The 13,271-nt window shown below is 35.2% G+C and overlaps 2 protein-coding genes across 23 annotated transcripts; both read left to right on the top strand.

Annotated features, from left to right (window-relative positions):
- LOC107610179 (cytochrome P450 CYP82D47) lies at positions 2,341–4,483 on the top strand. The gene is made up of 2 exons (XM_016312278.2): positions 2,341–3,465; positions 3,715–4,483. Exons 1-2 carry the CDS (start codon positions 2,464–2,466, stop codon positions 4,342–4,344), a joined length of 1,632 nt encoding a protein of 543 aa, XP_016167764.1. The 5' UTR covers positions 2,341–2,463; the 3' UTR covers positions 4,345–4,483.
- LOC107610177 lies at positions 7,329–12,146 on the top strand. 22 transcript variants are annotated; one of them, XR_002350307.1, is made up of 9 exons: positions 7,332–7,572; positions 7,712–7,735; positions 8,335–8,922; positions 9,016–9,123; positions 9,428–9,538; positions 9,885–10,008; positions 10,131–10,704; positions 10,931–10,957; positions 11,120–11,694. XR_002350307.1 is itself a non-coding variant. In XM_021106213.1 (8 exons), the coding sequence occupies exons 3-7, from the start codon at positions 8,746–8,748 to the stop codon at positions 10,173–10,175; spliced, it is 549 nt and encodes a 182-aa protein (XP_020961872.1). In that variant the 5' UTR covers positions 7,329–7,572; positions 7,712–7,735; positions 8,335–8,745; the 3' UTR covers positions 10,176–10,704; positions 10,931–10,957. The 22 variants fall into 22 exon arrangements, 1 of the variants encoding a protein (XP_020961872.1); XM_021106213.1 differs by lacking the exon at positions 11,120–11,694 and having other exon boundaries at positions 7,329–7,572; positions 9,901–10,008; XR_002350305.1 differs by having other exon boundaries at positions 7,331–7,572; positions 9,428–10,008.

The following is a 13,271-nucleotide window of genomic DNA, read 5'->3' as shown; positions in this document are numbered from 1 at the left end:
CCATTTCAGATTGGGATTCGTCCTATGGATATTGTTGAGCTTGAGGGCATACTCTTCCCCATGTCAGCTTGAGAATTCTCTCCATGATGTATTTTTGAGCTTGAGAACATGTCGGGGTGGCTACGACAGTTGATATCAACAGCCATAGGACAGGCATACATCATATGCATATTGTTTGATTTGATTGTTTGTGCATTTCGTGGGATTGCCTAATTGATTATATTATGCTAACTGTCATATTTGCTAATTGTACTACTTGTTTTCTACCTGTGCTTGTCTTTGTCTGTTTGTCTGTCTTTGCAAACTCATTGGTGATGGAGGAGCAGAGGAAAGGTGGACAGGTTTGGTGTTAAAGTTAAGTTTGAGCTGAGTTTAGAATTCCCTAGACACCTACCCCCTTTATGGTTTCTGTTTAGAATATTAAGCTGTATAATCTGAGTGTTGGCGTTCTAGGATTGCCTCTAGCATTCCCAAGACCTTATATCTTATATGCGTGGCACCTTTACAATGCTAAGAACCTCTGGTTCTCACCCTATACTGTGTTGTTGTTTTCAGATGCAGGTTGAGAGGCACCTCGCTAGGCATATGGTCTTCTGAAGCGGAGTGGTTCCTGGGTTCTTTTGTTATTCAGTTTATGTATATATGTGCTTAGCGTTCTCTCCAAAAAATTTGTTTATTTTGTCTCTCTTAGAGGTTTAAGGAGAGTTAAAGTTTTATCTCTATATTTTGGGATATGTATATATGTATGTAAATATTCTCCGGCCAGCCTTGACTTCACAAGTTGAGTTAGGAGCTAGTTATTCTGTATCCTTGACTCTTATTCTCTCTTTTGTTTATTTATACCTATGATCTTTAGATTTCTTCGTACGCAAGTAACCACATTTTTTGAACATTGCGCTTTTATATTTTGCGATTTTTGCTTTACATTTTCATCAAGGCTCATTGTATATCAAATCCTTTCAATTAATATATATATTATTTTAGAGGTCGTAGCGCCTCGTCACCTCTATTTTACATCTTAGGTGTAAAATTCTGTGTGGTAGGATATTACAATCGAAGTGACTCTTACCTCTAGAATGAGGTGCGCGGTGGTCGTGCAAACCTAAATCAACAACAAGACGCTGGTGGAGCTTTCTTGAATTTGAGAAAAAAATTCTGCTAGAATTTTGGATTTTAGTGAAATGAGAAGAGAGAAATCTAAAAGAGGGTTAGATTTTATTATTTAGATAAGGATAATTTAGTCTATTTCTTTTATTATACAAATTCTATTCTCATTAGAATTAAATATACCTAAGAAAAATATAGAAATAAAAATGATAGTAATTTAATTTCTTAAAATAAAACATACCTAAAAATAATTTTTTAAACTTTGAACTAAATATGAGAATAAGGTATTTTCATATCAGAATCCCTAAAAATGCACTTGTATTCCCTCCAATCACACTAGGGATGGCAAAATTTCTCGAGACGCGGAGATTCTTGCGGGGTCTACCCCGAATGGGGATCAACTGTGGGAAACTTTCTCCGCGGGGATAAGGATGAGGGACAAAATTCTCTCGAGACAAGTGCGGGGATCCGAGCGGGGATCCCCGCCCCTTTCCCGCTATTCTCCAAAATTACTGAATTATCTTTAATAATTTATTTCTCATATATATTTTTAGTCATTTCTCTCATACACACACACATATAAACCCAAAACTCCTAATCTTCATTTACATAATCCTTCTTCAATTCAAATATCCCTAAACCCAAAACTCCTAATCTTCATTTACATAATCATTCTTCAATTCAAAGATCCCTAACGCTGTTCATACTCCATCCAATCTCTTTGCAGCCACCCTCTCGCCACTCCCCATCCCTTCTCACCGCATCGCATTGTCACACCTCACCGTGCCATCACCCTCACCGCGTCGTGTTTTCTATTTGCGGCGTTCCTTTTCATAACTATGCGGTCGTGTCCATTTTTCTCTCTATTGCCGCGTCTCCCACCTCGTCCACTGCTTTGTCCTTTGGCTCGTCGTTGTGTCCCCCCTACTGCGTCATTTCGAAAGAAGTCACCATCGTGTCATTTAGACTTTTTGTATAAAATCTTGCTATTTTTGTATATAATGGATACTTGCAACTCTAATCTTTTGAAAATTAATAATTAGTTAGAACTATCAAATAGATGGAGAATGGAGTCTCCACGGAGAATGAGACCCCGTAAAAAATGAAAATGGAGAGCAAGATTCCTCCAAAACAGAACAGAGATGAGGAGCAAATATGAGGGTAGGGATGGGGAGCAAGGAGGCATCCCTTGCCCCGCCCTACCCCGTTGACATCCTAAACCACACGCCTCCTCTGTGTTTTCATTTTGCACGTTACTTAACATTTTCTTTTTTCTTTTTCGTCAAATAGACAAATGAGGAAAAAGATCTAATAAGGACATAAGGTTAAGGGGTAGTTGTTGTAGGTTGCAGAGTAATGGCTTCTGTGGCTCCTTCAGTTCTGAGTTGCTTAAGCATTACCAATAATCTAGTGATGATTGCTCTCGTTTTTCTAATCTTAGTTGTTCCGCTATTCTTTCTTTTGCGAAGCTCTAAAGTCGCCCGCCGCCGAGGAGGCAAAGAGCCACCACTGGCGGCGGGGGCATGGCCCATAATAGGCCATCTCTGGCTCTTCACCCGTTCCCAGCCACCACAGATAACTCTAGGCGCCATGGCCGACAAATACGGAGCCATATTCAGGATCAAGATCGGACCACAACGTGCTGTGGTCATCAACAACTGGAAAACCGCTAAGGAATGCTTCACCACCAACGACATCGCCCTGTCATCGCGGCCAAGGGTCGTTGCCGTCGAACACCTTACCTATAACCAAGCCATGGTGTCCTTCGCCCCTTATGGCCATTATTGGCGCGAGATGCGAAGGATTGCCAACCAGGAATTGCTCTCTACTCGCCGAATCGAGTTATCAAGCCACCTTCGTGTCTCCGAGTTAGAAGCCAGCATCAAAGCGCTCTACAAAGTCTGGGCTGAGAAACACAACAACAACAACGACAACGATGACGCCTCCTCGGGCTATGTTGCGGTGGAGATGAAGAAGTGGTTTGGAGAGTTGATGCTCAATATGGTTCTTAGAGTGGTTGCGGGAAAACGATATTTTGGTGGTTCTGATGAGGAGGAAGCACGGCGGTTCTTGAAAACCATGAGAGAATTCATGCGGCAGTTGGGGTTGGTTGTGGTGGGTGACGCTGTTCCCTGGCTTCGGTGGCTGGATTTGGGTGGGCACGAGAAATCCATGAAAGAGACCGCTAAGGAGATGGACGCCATTATGATGGAGTGGTTAGAGGAGCATCGCCGGAAAAGAGCTAATTCTGATCAGGATGGTGGGGATCAAGATTTCATGGACGTCATGCTCTCAATTCTTGATGGTACTCAACTTGCTGGATTTGATTCCGATACTATCATCAAAGCCACCACTTGGGTATGTATATATAGTAGTATATGGTGGACTCAAGTGTTTTTCAAGTAATGTAGTTATAGTCAATTGTACCTAAATTGATCAATATAATATGTTATATTATATTGGTTAATTAATTTGGTTAGTCTTTTATTATGGTCCCTAATCGAACTGACAAATACTATGTGTGAATTACAACTTCTAATTATTACTTGAAAAAATATTTGTTAATCAAAGAACACTTTTTCCTCTGAAAATTATTGTGCGTTGCAGATTCTGATGGGAGGATCGATTGACACCACTTCAGGAACTCTTATATGGATATTATCTTGTATGTTGAACAATACAGGCACAATAGAACAAGCACAAAAGGAGTTGAACATCTATGTTGGTAAAGAAAGACTTGTAAAAGAAACCGACATAAGTAAGTTGGTGTACATTCAAGCCATCGTTAAAGAGACATTAAGGCTATACCCTACAGCAATTTTCTCAGGACCTCGTGAGTTTGCGGATGACTGCTTTGTTAATGGCTACTACATTCCAAAAGGAACGCAACTAATCACAAATTTATGGAAGATTCACACGGATCCTAGCATTTGGTCAGACCCATTAGAATTTAAGCCAGAGAGGTTCCTTACCACTCACAAAGATGTTGATGTTAGAGGTAACCACTTTGAGTTGATCCCATTTGGAAGTGGGAGAAGAATGTGTCCCGGACTATCATTTGCCCTTCCCATGATTCATCTAACTTTGGCTACTTTCTTGCAATCCTTTGAAATTTCAAAGCCATCTGATGAACCCATTGATATGACGGAAATATTTGGCCTCACAACTATGAAAGCTACTCCCCTTGATGTTCTCATCAAGCCACGTCTTTCTTCTAGGCTCTACAGTTTATCTTGATATATTTTATTTGAGAGGAATGCTAGGAACAGCAATTTTAGTAATTTGTAACTATCAATTGGTTATTAATAGTATTTTTAATGGTGTGAGATTATATTTAATAGTGAAAAATCACTCACTCTTATTTTAATAGTTAAGTGCTAGACAAAAAACATAAAATTTGCTGGTCCTAGACTTTTTTTTTTATTTTATTCAAAAATATTATTTGTACAGAAATTAATCATTAAAATTAATTATTATATGTTTTTATGTAAATATATGTATAATTTATTTTATTTTTAATATATATTTATATTTTAATATGTATTTTAAATTGATTTTAGTAATTGACGTAGCATGATTGATATGGTAATTATCACCAATTACAAATAAGTTGGTAGCGTTACGTGTAACTTTCTCAAAATTAAATCCTTTAGGTTTTAATGATTGGCCAAATGAAATTATAAATACCTTAAATTGCGTTTTCTGGATTGTTAATTAAACATCGTTCAAAGTACAGAAAGTACAGATTTATTTATACAGATATTATTTTATATTCATAAGCAAAACAAGATAACCTAAGAAAGAGAAAGTGAAATTATAGTTAATACACTTTAATAGTTTAATTATGGAATGCTGTTTTTATTAAGAAAAAGAAAAAAAGAAATATGAAACAACATAAAACTCATTCTTAATGATGAGTATGTGTATATAGAAGGAGAAGAGTGAAACATTCTCTGGAGATATTAAATACACTTTTCACATGTTTATTTTAACCCTTTTAATGTTAAAATTCATTTTTTATTGTATTTAAAAAATAAGATTTATTATTAAAATATTATTTATTGTCTTTTAGAATAAAGTAATTGCACACATAAATTTAATATATCCTTTTAAAAAATTAAAAACAATTAAAACATGATTAAATTGGTTTGAACAACTTAAAAAATTACTTGACAAAAATACATTTAATTTAATATTATCTAGATTTATTTTATTTTAACTAACGAATGAACATGCAGTAATAATAATACTCCAAATTAATTTTTAATAATTTTGTTTTAAATAAATTAGTACTTAAAAAATAAATATTAACATAATAGTTCATGCTATTTTATAAAGTAATGATCTTGAGCTAACGGCATTAAATATCATGCATGAAAGTAATGATCTTGAGTCAAGAACAGTCGAAGAATGTCGACAAGGAAATGATTGACCAAAATGAGAAGAAGCTATGAAGGTTGAGTTAAACTCACTTGCAAAACGTGAAGTTTTTGGACTTATAGTCCGTACACCAGAAGATGTAAAATCTGTTGGATACAGATAGGTATTTGTGAGAAAACGAAATGACAAAAATGAAATTGTACGCTAAAAAGCTCGACTTGTGGCACAAGGTTTTTTACAAAGACCCAGTATAGATTATGAAGAAACATATTCCCCTGTAGTGGATGCAATAACATTGCGTTATTTGATCAGTTTATCCGCATATCATAAACTACATATGCATTTAATGGATGTGGTAACAACCTACTTATATGGATCATTAGATCGTGATATCTAAATGAAAGTCCCTGAAGGACTAAAGATATCTAAATCATCCAATGAATATTCACAGGGGTTATACTCAGTCAAATTGCAAAGATCTTTATATGGTCTAAGCAATCTGGACAAATGTGGTATAATCGTCTTACTGAGTATCTGGCCAAAAACAAATTCAAGAATGATGATATCTGTCCATGTATTTTCATAAAGAAATCTACTTCTGGATTCATTATAATTGCTGTGTACATTGATGATTTAAATATCATTGGAACCCATGAAGAGATTCCTACAACTATAAAAGCTCTAAAAGAAAAGTTTGAAATGAAAGATCTTGAAAAAATTAAATTTTGTCTCGGCCTACAGATCGAGCATAAAAAAAGGATCTTTATTCATGAAACAACATATACAGAAAATATCTTGAAGAGATTTTATATAGATAAGTCACATCCATTAAGTACCCCAATGATCGTAAGGTCTTTAGATGCGAAAAAGGATCAATTCCGTCCTAAAGAAGAAAATGAAGATATCCTTGGTCCTGAGGTACCATATCTTAGTGTCATTAGAGCGCTAATGTATCTTGCTAATAATACACAACCTGACATATTATTTACGGTGAATTTATTAGTAAGGTATAGTTCCTCTTCAACCAGAAGATATTGGAATGGAATCAAACAAATCTTTCGATATCTTCATGGAACGGTTGATATGTGATTGTTTTATCCATATGGATTCAAGTCACAATTAGTTGGCTATGCAGATGTAGGATACTTGTCTGACCCACACAAAGGGAGATCTCAAATAGGATATCTGTTCACATATGGTGGTACAGCTATATCATGGAAGTCCATGGAACAGACAATAGCAGCAACCTCCTCTAATCATGCTGAAATACTAGCGATACATGAAGCAAGTCGCGAGTGTTTTGGCTCAGGAGTTTGATCCAATATATTCTGTCGTCAAGTGGACTGATTGACCATAAGATAGCTCCAACTGTCCTGTTTGAAGATAATACAGCATGCATTGCTCAACTTAAAGGTGGATACATCAAAGGTGATAGAACAAAGCATATTTCTCCCAAATTCTTCTTCACTAATGACCTTCAAAATCAAGGAACAAGTGATGTCCAACAGATTCGCTCAAGTGATAATCCACTACTAGAAAATTTGTTATTATAGATGGATATTTCTGATAGATTTTATTCCACGGAAATACAGACGGAATTTGTAAGGAATTTTTTGTCGGAAACAAAAAAAATGAATTAGCATAAATTTCAGACAGAAAAGAGAATCCATCGATAATTCTATCGAAAAAAATAATTTTTTTTCTTGGGAAATAGTTACCGACGGAAAATTTGTCTGTAATTAAATGAATAAAAACGCTACATTTTATTAAATTATTACGGACAAAAAATCTGTCTGTAATTTAAAATATTCTGTCAAAAATGTTGAAATAAGGGTTTTGCTTTAAGCGTGTCTCCTCATTTCACATGATACCCATCCGCGCCTCCACACCCCCTCTTTTCCAAAAGCTCCATCGGCGGTGCCTCTCCGCCTTGCACCGTCGTTGCACTGAACTTCCGTCACACCGAAGCTCCATCACACCCCCTCCCAGCTCTTCTTCGTGTGTTGCTCGCGTCGCTTCGTATCGAACCCTAATGTGTAGAAATCGTAGAAATCGGTCCGTTTCGATCTCGCCTCAGCTGTGCAGGTAACCCTAATCTCTTCCACACCTTTATCACTCTTCCTATTCGCTGCTACACTGACGCCAGCCTCTCCTCCTATTTGCTATTTTTCGTCGAGCTTTTTTGCATCTCGTCTGATTCACCGCCTCTCCTTGAACTTTGCAGCGCGCTACCGTCGTTCTAGTCTTGGTATGGTTTATATGATCCAGTTCTTATTGTTTTTTCTATTCTCTTACGAATGCATAGCTATTTTGTTTTATTTTTCTTTTGATTTGTTTGTTTCTTTCTTTCTCCTTCGTTTTCCTTCTCGCACTTCTGGAGCTGCTACCACTCATAGAATTTCCTGTTCCAGAATATCGAGAATCTATCCTCAGATTCGGTTAATTTCGGAACATATCACTTTCAGTTTTCTAGATTTTTATTTTCATGTTTGAAATACTGATTGTGTAGATTTTGTTGTTTAATTAGTTCATTCTTTTTTTAGTTATTGAGATGATTATATGGCTTTAAGTCTAAAACATGAGCAATATAATAATGTCTGTGAGTAAAGTATAAAATATTTTCTATTGTAACATTTTAGCTTGGAGTGTTCTATTTTACACGTTCTAAATTCTACATGCATCATAGATAAGCTTATTCTTCAATCCTATGCAAAGCAAGAGCTAATAGAATAGCATGAATATCTGTGAATATTTTACTTAGGAATTAGAACGTATAGATGGCATATGCAACTATATTTTACTTAAGATGAAACTATATTTATTAACTTGATGACCTTTTTTCTTTAGGAATTATTTGAGATCCCACGTGGCCAAGGTCGTGGTGGCTGGTGAATACATTGAGTTAGGAGCATATAGAATGAATTCAGGAGAACTTGGCTTAAATCTTTTCTAAAGTGAAGACGCTCCTACCAGATTAAGTGAAGAGGGGAAGCAAGATTAAACTCGACCTCTTAGTTATGCATGCTTTAACATGATGACATGAAACTATTTCTCCTACAATTTTAACTTATTTAATTAATATGAAAATGAAACACAAGCTATTATGATCTGTTATTGTTGGCTGCTTTTTGGGTTGCTATCTTTGGCATCCACCATTAATAGCAGTCTATCTTGGTTGCTTCTAATTTGTTGCAATAACAGTTGAGAGTGATTATTAAAACTAATTATAGGTTTTATATATAAGAATTAAGATAGATTATGCCCATGGCTAACTTTGGGATACTTTTGCAGGTTCTTGAATTGATGAAAAAATGCCTTGAGTCGATGCCCTGTTATGGAAAGTTGGGAGAGATCATACACAATGTGTTATTCTCTGATTCTTCCATCCATAACACACTCTTCCAAATTTCTTGTACTACTGCCCAAGTCTTGGAGGTTGCAAATATTGAAACTTATTTCTTTTCATCCTTATGTCAATCTACTTTGCTTTTTCCTACATCATATTGACAAAAGTATCTCTTTTACCAGAAACTGCATGTAAGCCGCCTCTTTGATTCAATGATAATTAAGGGGATACAACTTGCTATAGGATCTGTCTTAGAAATTCTTGTGGTTATGCTGACTAGACTGTCAAAGGTATAGAAGAAAGCTAGAGAGTTTTTTTTTTTTATCTTAAATGAGTGTAAATGGAATGGTTTAATAGTTACACATGGTTACGATTAAAGGAATCCATGTGATATTGCTATGTTGATGTGATGGATCATGGATGTATATCATGCTTTTCTTTTGTTGTTTGTTTAAGAAGTTTTAAGCATAATTGTCTTTATGTTGCAGATCATATTTTCTACTTTTTGCTATCCATTAATTCTTTGTTTGATATGCTCTATATTCCTAATATATTTGCATAATGGACACACTGAAAGTTATTGTGTGATGTCAGGATAACTCTTCCAGCTTCCCCATTTTTCTCCAAGCAGTGTTCTCATGTACAACCAAATCAGTTCCTCTTATCACTTGTGTTACTTCTTTGATTTCATACTTTTGGAACCCTGTAAGAATACTAGCCATGCTGGAAATTTAGTGCTCTTACATTGATTTTTTTATTTTTATTTTTATTTAAATGCCTTGTGCTTTTGCTGAACTAATCACTAGGAATGTGACAATGAGTTTTACTTTTTATTTAACAATAACTAATCTGCTTATTTCTGCTCTCTTTTTGTTCCATCAATTAGAGATCTTTTAGAAACTTGTGTTTTGTTATTCTGTTACTGTTATGTATTGATTGCATTTGCTGAACAATGAACTGATATTGATTACATTCCTAATTTCCTATATTGTTTTGCATGCCTGCTCATCCATTTGCTTCTAATATAGTTCATCATTTCATTTTATTAAAGGCTGATATCTTTCTAGGCCATCCAGTTGGGTGCTGTCAAGTTCATTTCAATGTTATTTGTCACAGCAGATTGTTGTCAACCATTTTTGTATGGAACCACGTTTTTTGCCCCTGATAATGAGGAGGTTTGGCATTGTAATTTCATCTTACAACTTTATTTTCTTTTTTTCTTCTGAAACTTTCTGCAACTTGTGTTATTTTGTCCTAAGTGATAATATTCTAACTGGTTTTAGATCATGGATTTTAGGCGTTTTGCAAGCTACATACTACAGAAGAAACTGGTATCAAATGAAGAGCTTTTTGTTGTAACACTTAATTTATTCACTTCTGTAGCACGTTACCAGGTTTATATCATATGTTGTAAATTTTCTGCTGTTGACACTGTCATCCCCCACCCCTTCTTAAATGCATTTCAAAATGAATGCTACAACTTTTTGCATAACTTCTTTCATGAGTAGATGTGTCTACTGTTTGTTGAGTTTTCATGAGGATATTGCATCATGACAGTTCAACGGCTAATTTTCTAGTTTTTCTCAGGGCTCTGTTCCATCATTATTGGGTTAGGGGTGGTGAAAATCCCTTGTTCAAGCATCATATTTTGAATTGATGTTCCTTGTTGCAGTCTACTTTTGTTGTTGCTATCTTTGCTCCAGATGCCGGCAATGAAGACCAACATAATACTGGGGATCCAAAGTCGCATGAAGGTGTATATATAATTTTATTATGCAACTGGATGTAAATTTTCAGGTGGCCACCAATTCATTGCTTACAGGAAGCCCATGACAAGTCAAGATCTGTGACTAAGGCTCCTGCCATGAAGGGTTAGTATAATTTTGGTCTGTTTTCTTAGTTTCTTCTAATACAATTCTTTTGCATGATTTATTTTATGTGCTTCTTTTGAGCTAAAGATTGGATTTAGTTTCATTATCATAAATGTAAATTCCATACCGAATAAATAAATAAATTCCATATTCAACTTGTTCCTGCCACAAAAGAAGAGGTATGATTTCATTTTAAGCATTTCTGTTTCTTCAATTTTTAACGCAGATAGAAGCCGAAGCATCTTCTGTTCAGGTTGTTGCAAGGACTCTCTGCCCTTTGAAAACTATTTTGAATAGAGTGGTTTTAACTTCAACTGGGGTGCTCCTCAGTTGCTGGCAGGTTACTTTGCCTATCATAAGAGAGTTTTGATCTGTAGAAATGTCATTAAGTTAATTCTCTTTGATTTATGTGTAGAAAAATCTAGTGATAGGAAGAAAAGAGAAACCGATTTCAATGAATGCTTTTCAACTCATTTCAAGATCACAAAGCTTTAACCTTGACAGCTTCTTTGAGCAGCAAATAGTAAGTAAAATATGATATTTGATCTTAATTTGATCATATTAACAAATTTATTTATAACTTGCATGAAAACTCACTTTAAGAGATTATCTCTGGAAAATAGCCAAATAGGTTAACTAGCATTTCAGCATTGAGGTTATTTTTTGTTTCATTCTTGTCATCCAGGTTTTCTATTCTTAATTAGAGTAACTGCTGTAACATTCTGTGTCACTCTGGCCGCCTCACTAGCTGCACGCTAGGTATCAACCCATTAATGCTTTGGCATTTGTATTTGATAGTATCAACTTTGGTGCATCTGACTTTGCAAATTCAACATTCTCTTTTGCATTTATAATAACATGATATGTATATAAAGTTAGATGGATCTTATCCATTTATGTTAATCAGGAGCATTGGAAGTCAGAGGGTGTGATAAACCACTATTTTACGGTTTATTTTGTATTAAATTGAGTGGATTTTATCAACTATTCTTACACTTATTCATATAAATTGCATGGTTTTACAAATCCTTCCTAATTTTGTGCTATGATTGAAAACATGCTTCTTTGGCTTTAAATTTGCTAAGTTTTAATCCTCTTTTATTACCATCGATGCCGTGATATGTTTGTTAAGTGTTTTTAGGTTTTCTAGGGTAGGAATGGCTTAGAGGATGGAAAGGAAGCATGCAAAAGTGGAAGGAACACAAGAAATTAAGGATTTCAGAATCTGGTAGCGACACGCACGCATGGGCGACGCACACGCGTGGCTGATGCCTACACGTGGCCAGTGGAAAGTCCAGCGATGCGTATATGCGGCTGACGCGTACGCATGACGAGCGTCATGTGCTGCAATTAACAGAATTTACTGGGGGCGATTTCTGGGCTGCTTTTGACCCAGTTTAAGGCCCAAAATACATATTAGAGTCTGCAGAGTGGAGCTGGAAGGACAACTAACTTTCATTCATATAATTTTAGGTTTTAGATGTAGGTTTCTAGAGAGAGAGGCTCTCTCCTCTCTCTAGGTTTTAGGATTTTTATTCTTGTTCCTTCTCAAATTCAAATTTCTACTTTACTTTAATTTAGTTTCTCTTCTAATTTTATTTGTTCTAGAATTCTAGTTTATCTATTTCTCTTGTTGATTTCTTTATGTTTCCAATTTAGTTTATGAATTCTTCTTGTTTCCTTTAATCCATATTAATGAAATTTATGTTTTCAAGTTTATGATTGCTTTCTTTAATTTCTTATTATTGTTTCCTCTTGTAATTGTTAGTCTTAGATTTTGCTATGGCTTATTAGTTTTCTATGTTTTTATTTTATGTCTTCCAAGAGTTTGATAAAATACTTGGGTGAATTTTAATTTAGATTTTTATGTTCTTGACTTGGATTGATTATTTAGAGACTCTTGAATTATCAAAAGTCTTTTGTTGATTGGTGATTGAAGATTGCCGGTTAGCTTGAACTTCACCAAAGCTAGTCTCCCACTATGAGTTGACTAGGACTTGTGAACTCAAGTTGATTGTATGCACTTGACCTTCCTCCATTGGTTAGAGGTTAAGTAAGTGAAGGCAATTCACATTTACCACCACAATTGACAATGATAATGAGGATAGGACTTCTAATACTCAATCCTTGCTAAGAGCTTTCATAGTTATTAGTTTAATTCCTCGCCATTTTACTTTCTTGTTCCTTATTTCAAAAACCACAAAAATATACTTTCCCATAACCAATAGTAAACTACACTTCCCTGCAATTCCTTGAGAGTCGACCCGAGGTTTGAATACTTCGGTTAATTTTATTGGGTTTGTATTTGTGACAAACAATCTCAACGTTGATTGAGGTTTAATTGTCGGTTTAGAACTATACTTGCAACACGATATTTTTGTGAAAATCTTTACCGACATTTTTTCTCCGTCAAGTTTTTGGTGCCGTTGCCAGAGAATTGCAAATGTGTGGCTTATTACTGGTTATTGTGAATATTGTGAATATGTTTGCCTTTTCGTTTCTTTATTAGTTGTTTCTAGTTTTAGGAGTTTATTTTCATTATTTCTTATTAGTCTTTGTTTTTATTT

Source organism: Arachis ipaensis, chromosome B07, assembly GCF_000816755.2.
Source record: "Arachis ipaensis cultivar K30076 chromosome B07, Araip1.1, whole genome shotgun sequence".
In the NCBI taxonomy this organism is placed as follows: Eukaryota; Viridiplantae; Streptophyta; class Magnoliopsida; order Fabales; family Fabaceae; genus Arachis; species Arachis ipaensis.
This window is presented reverse-complemented; position numbering and strand designations above follow the sequence as displayed.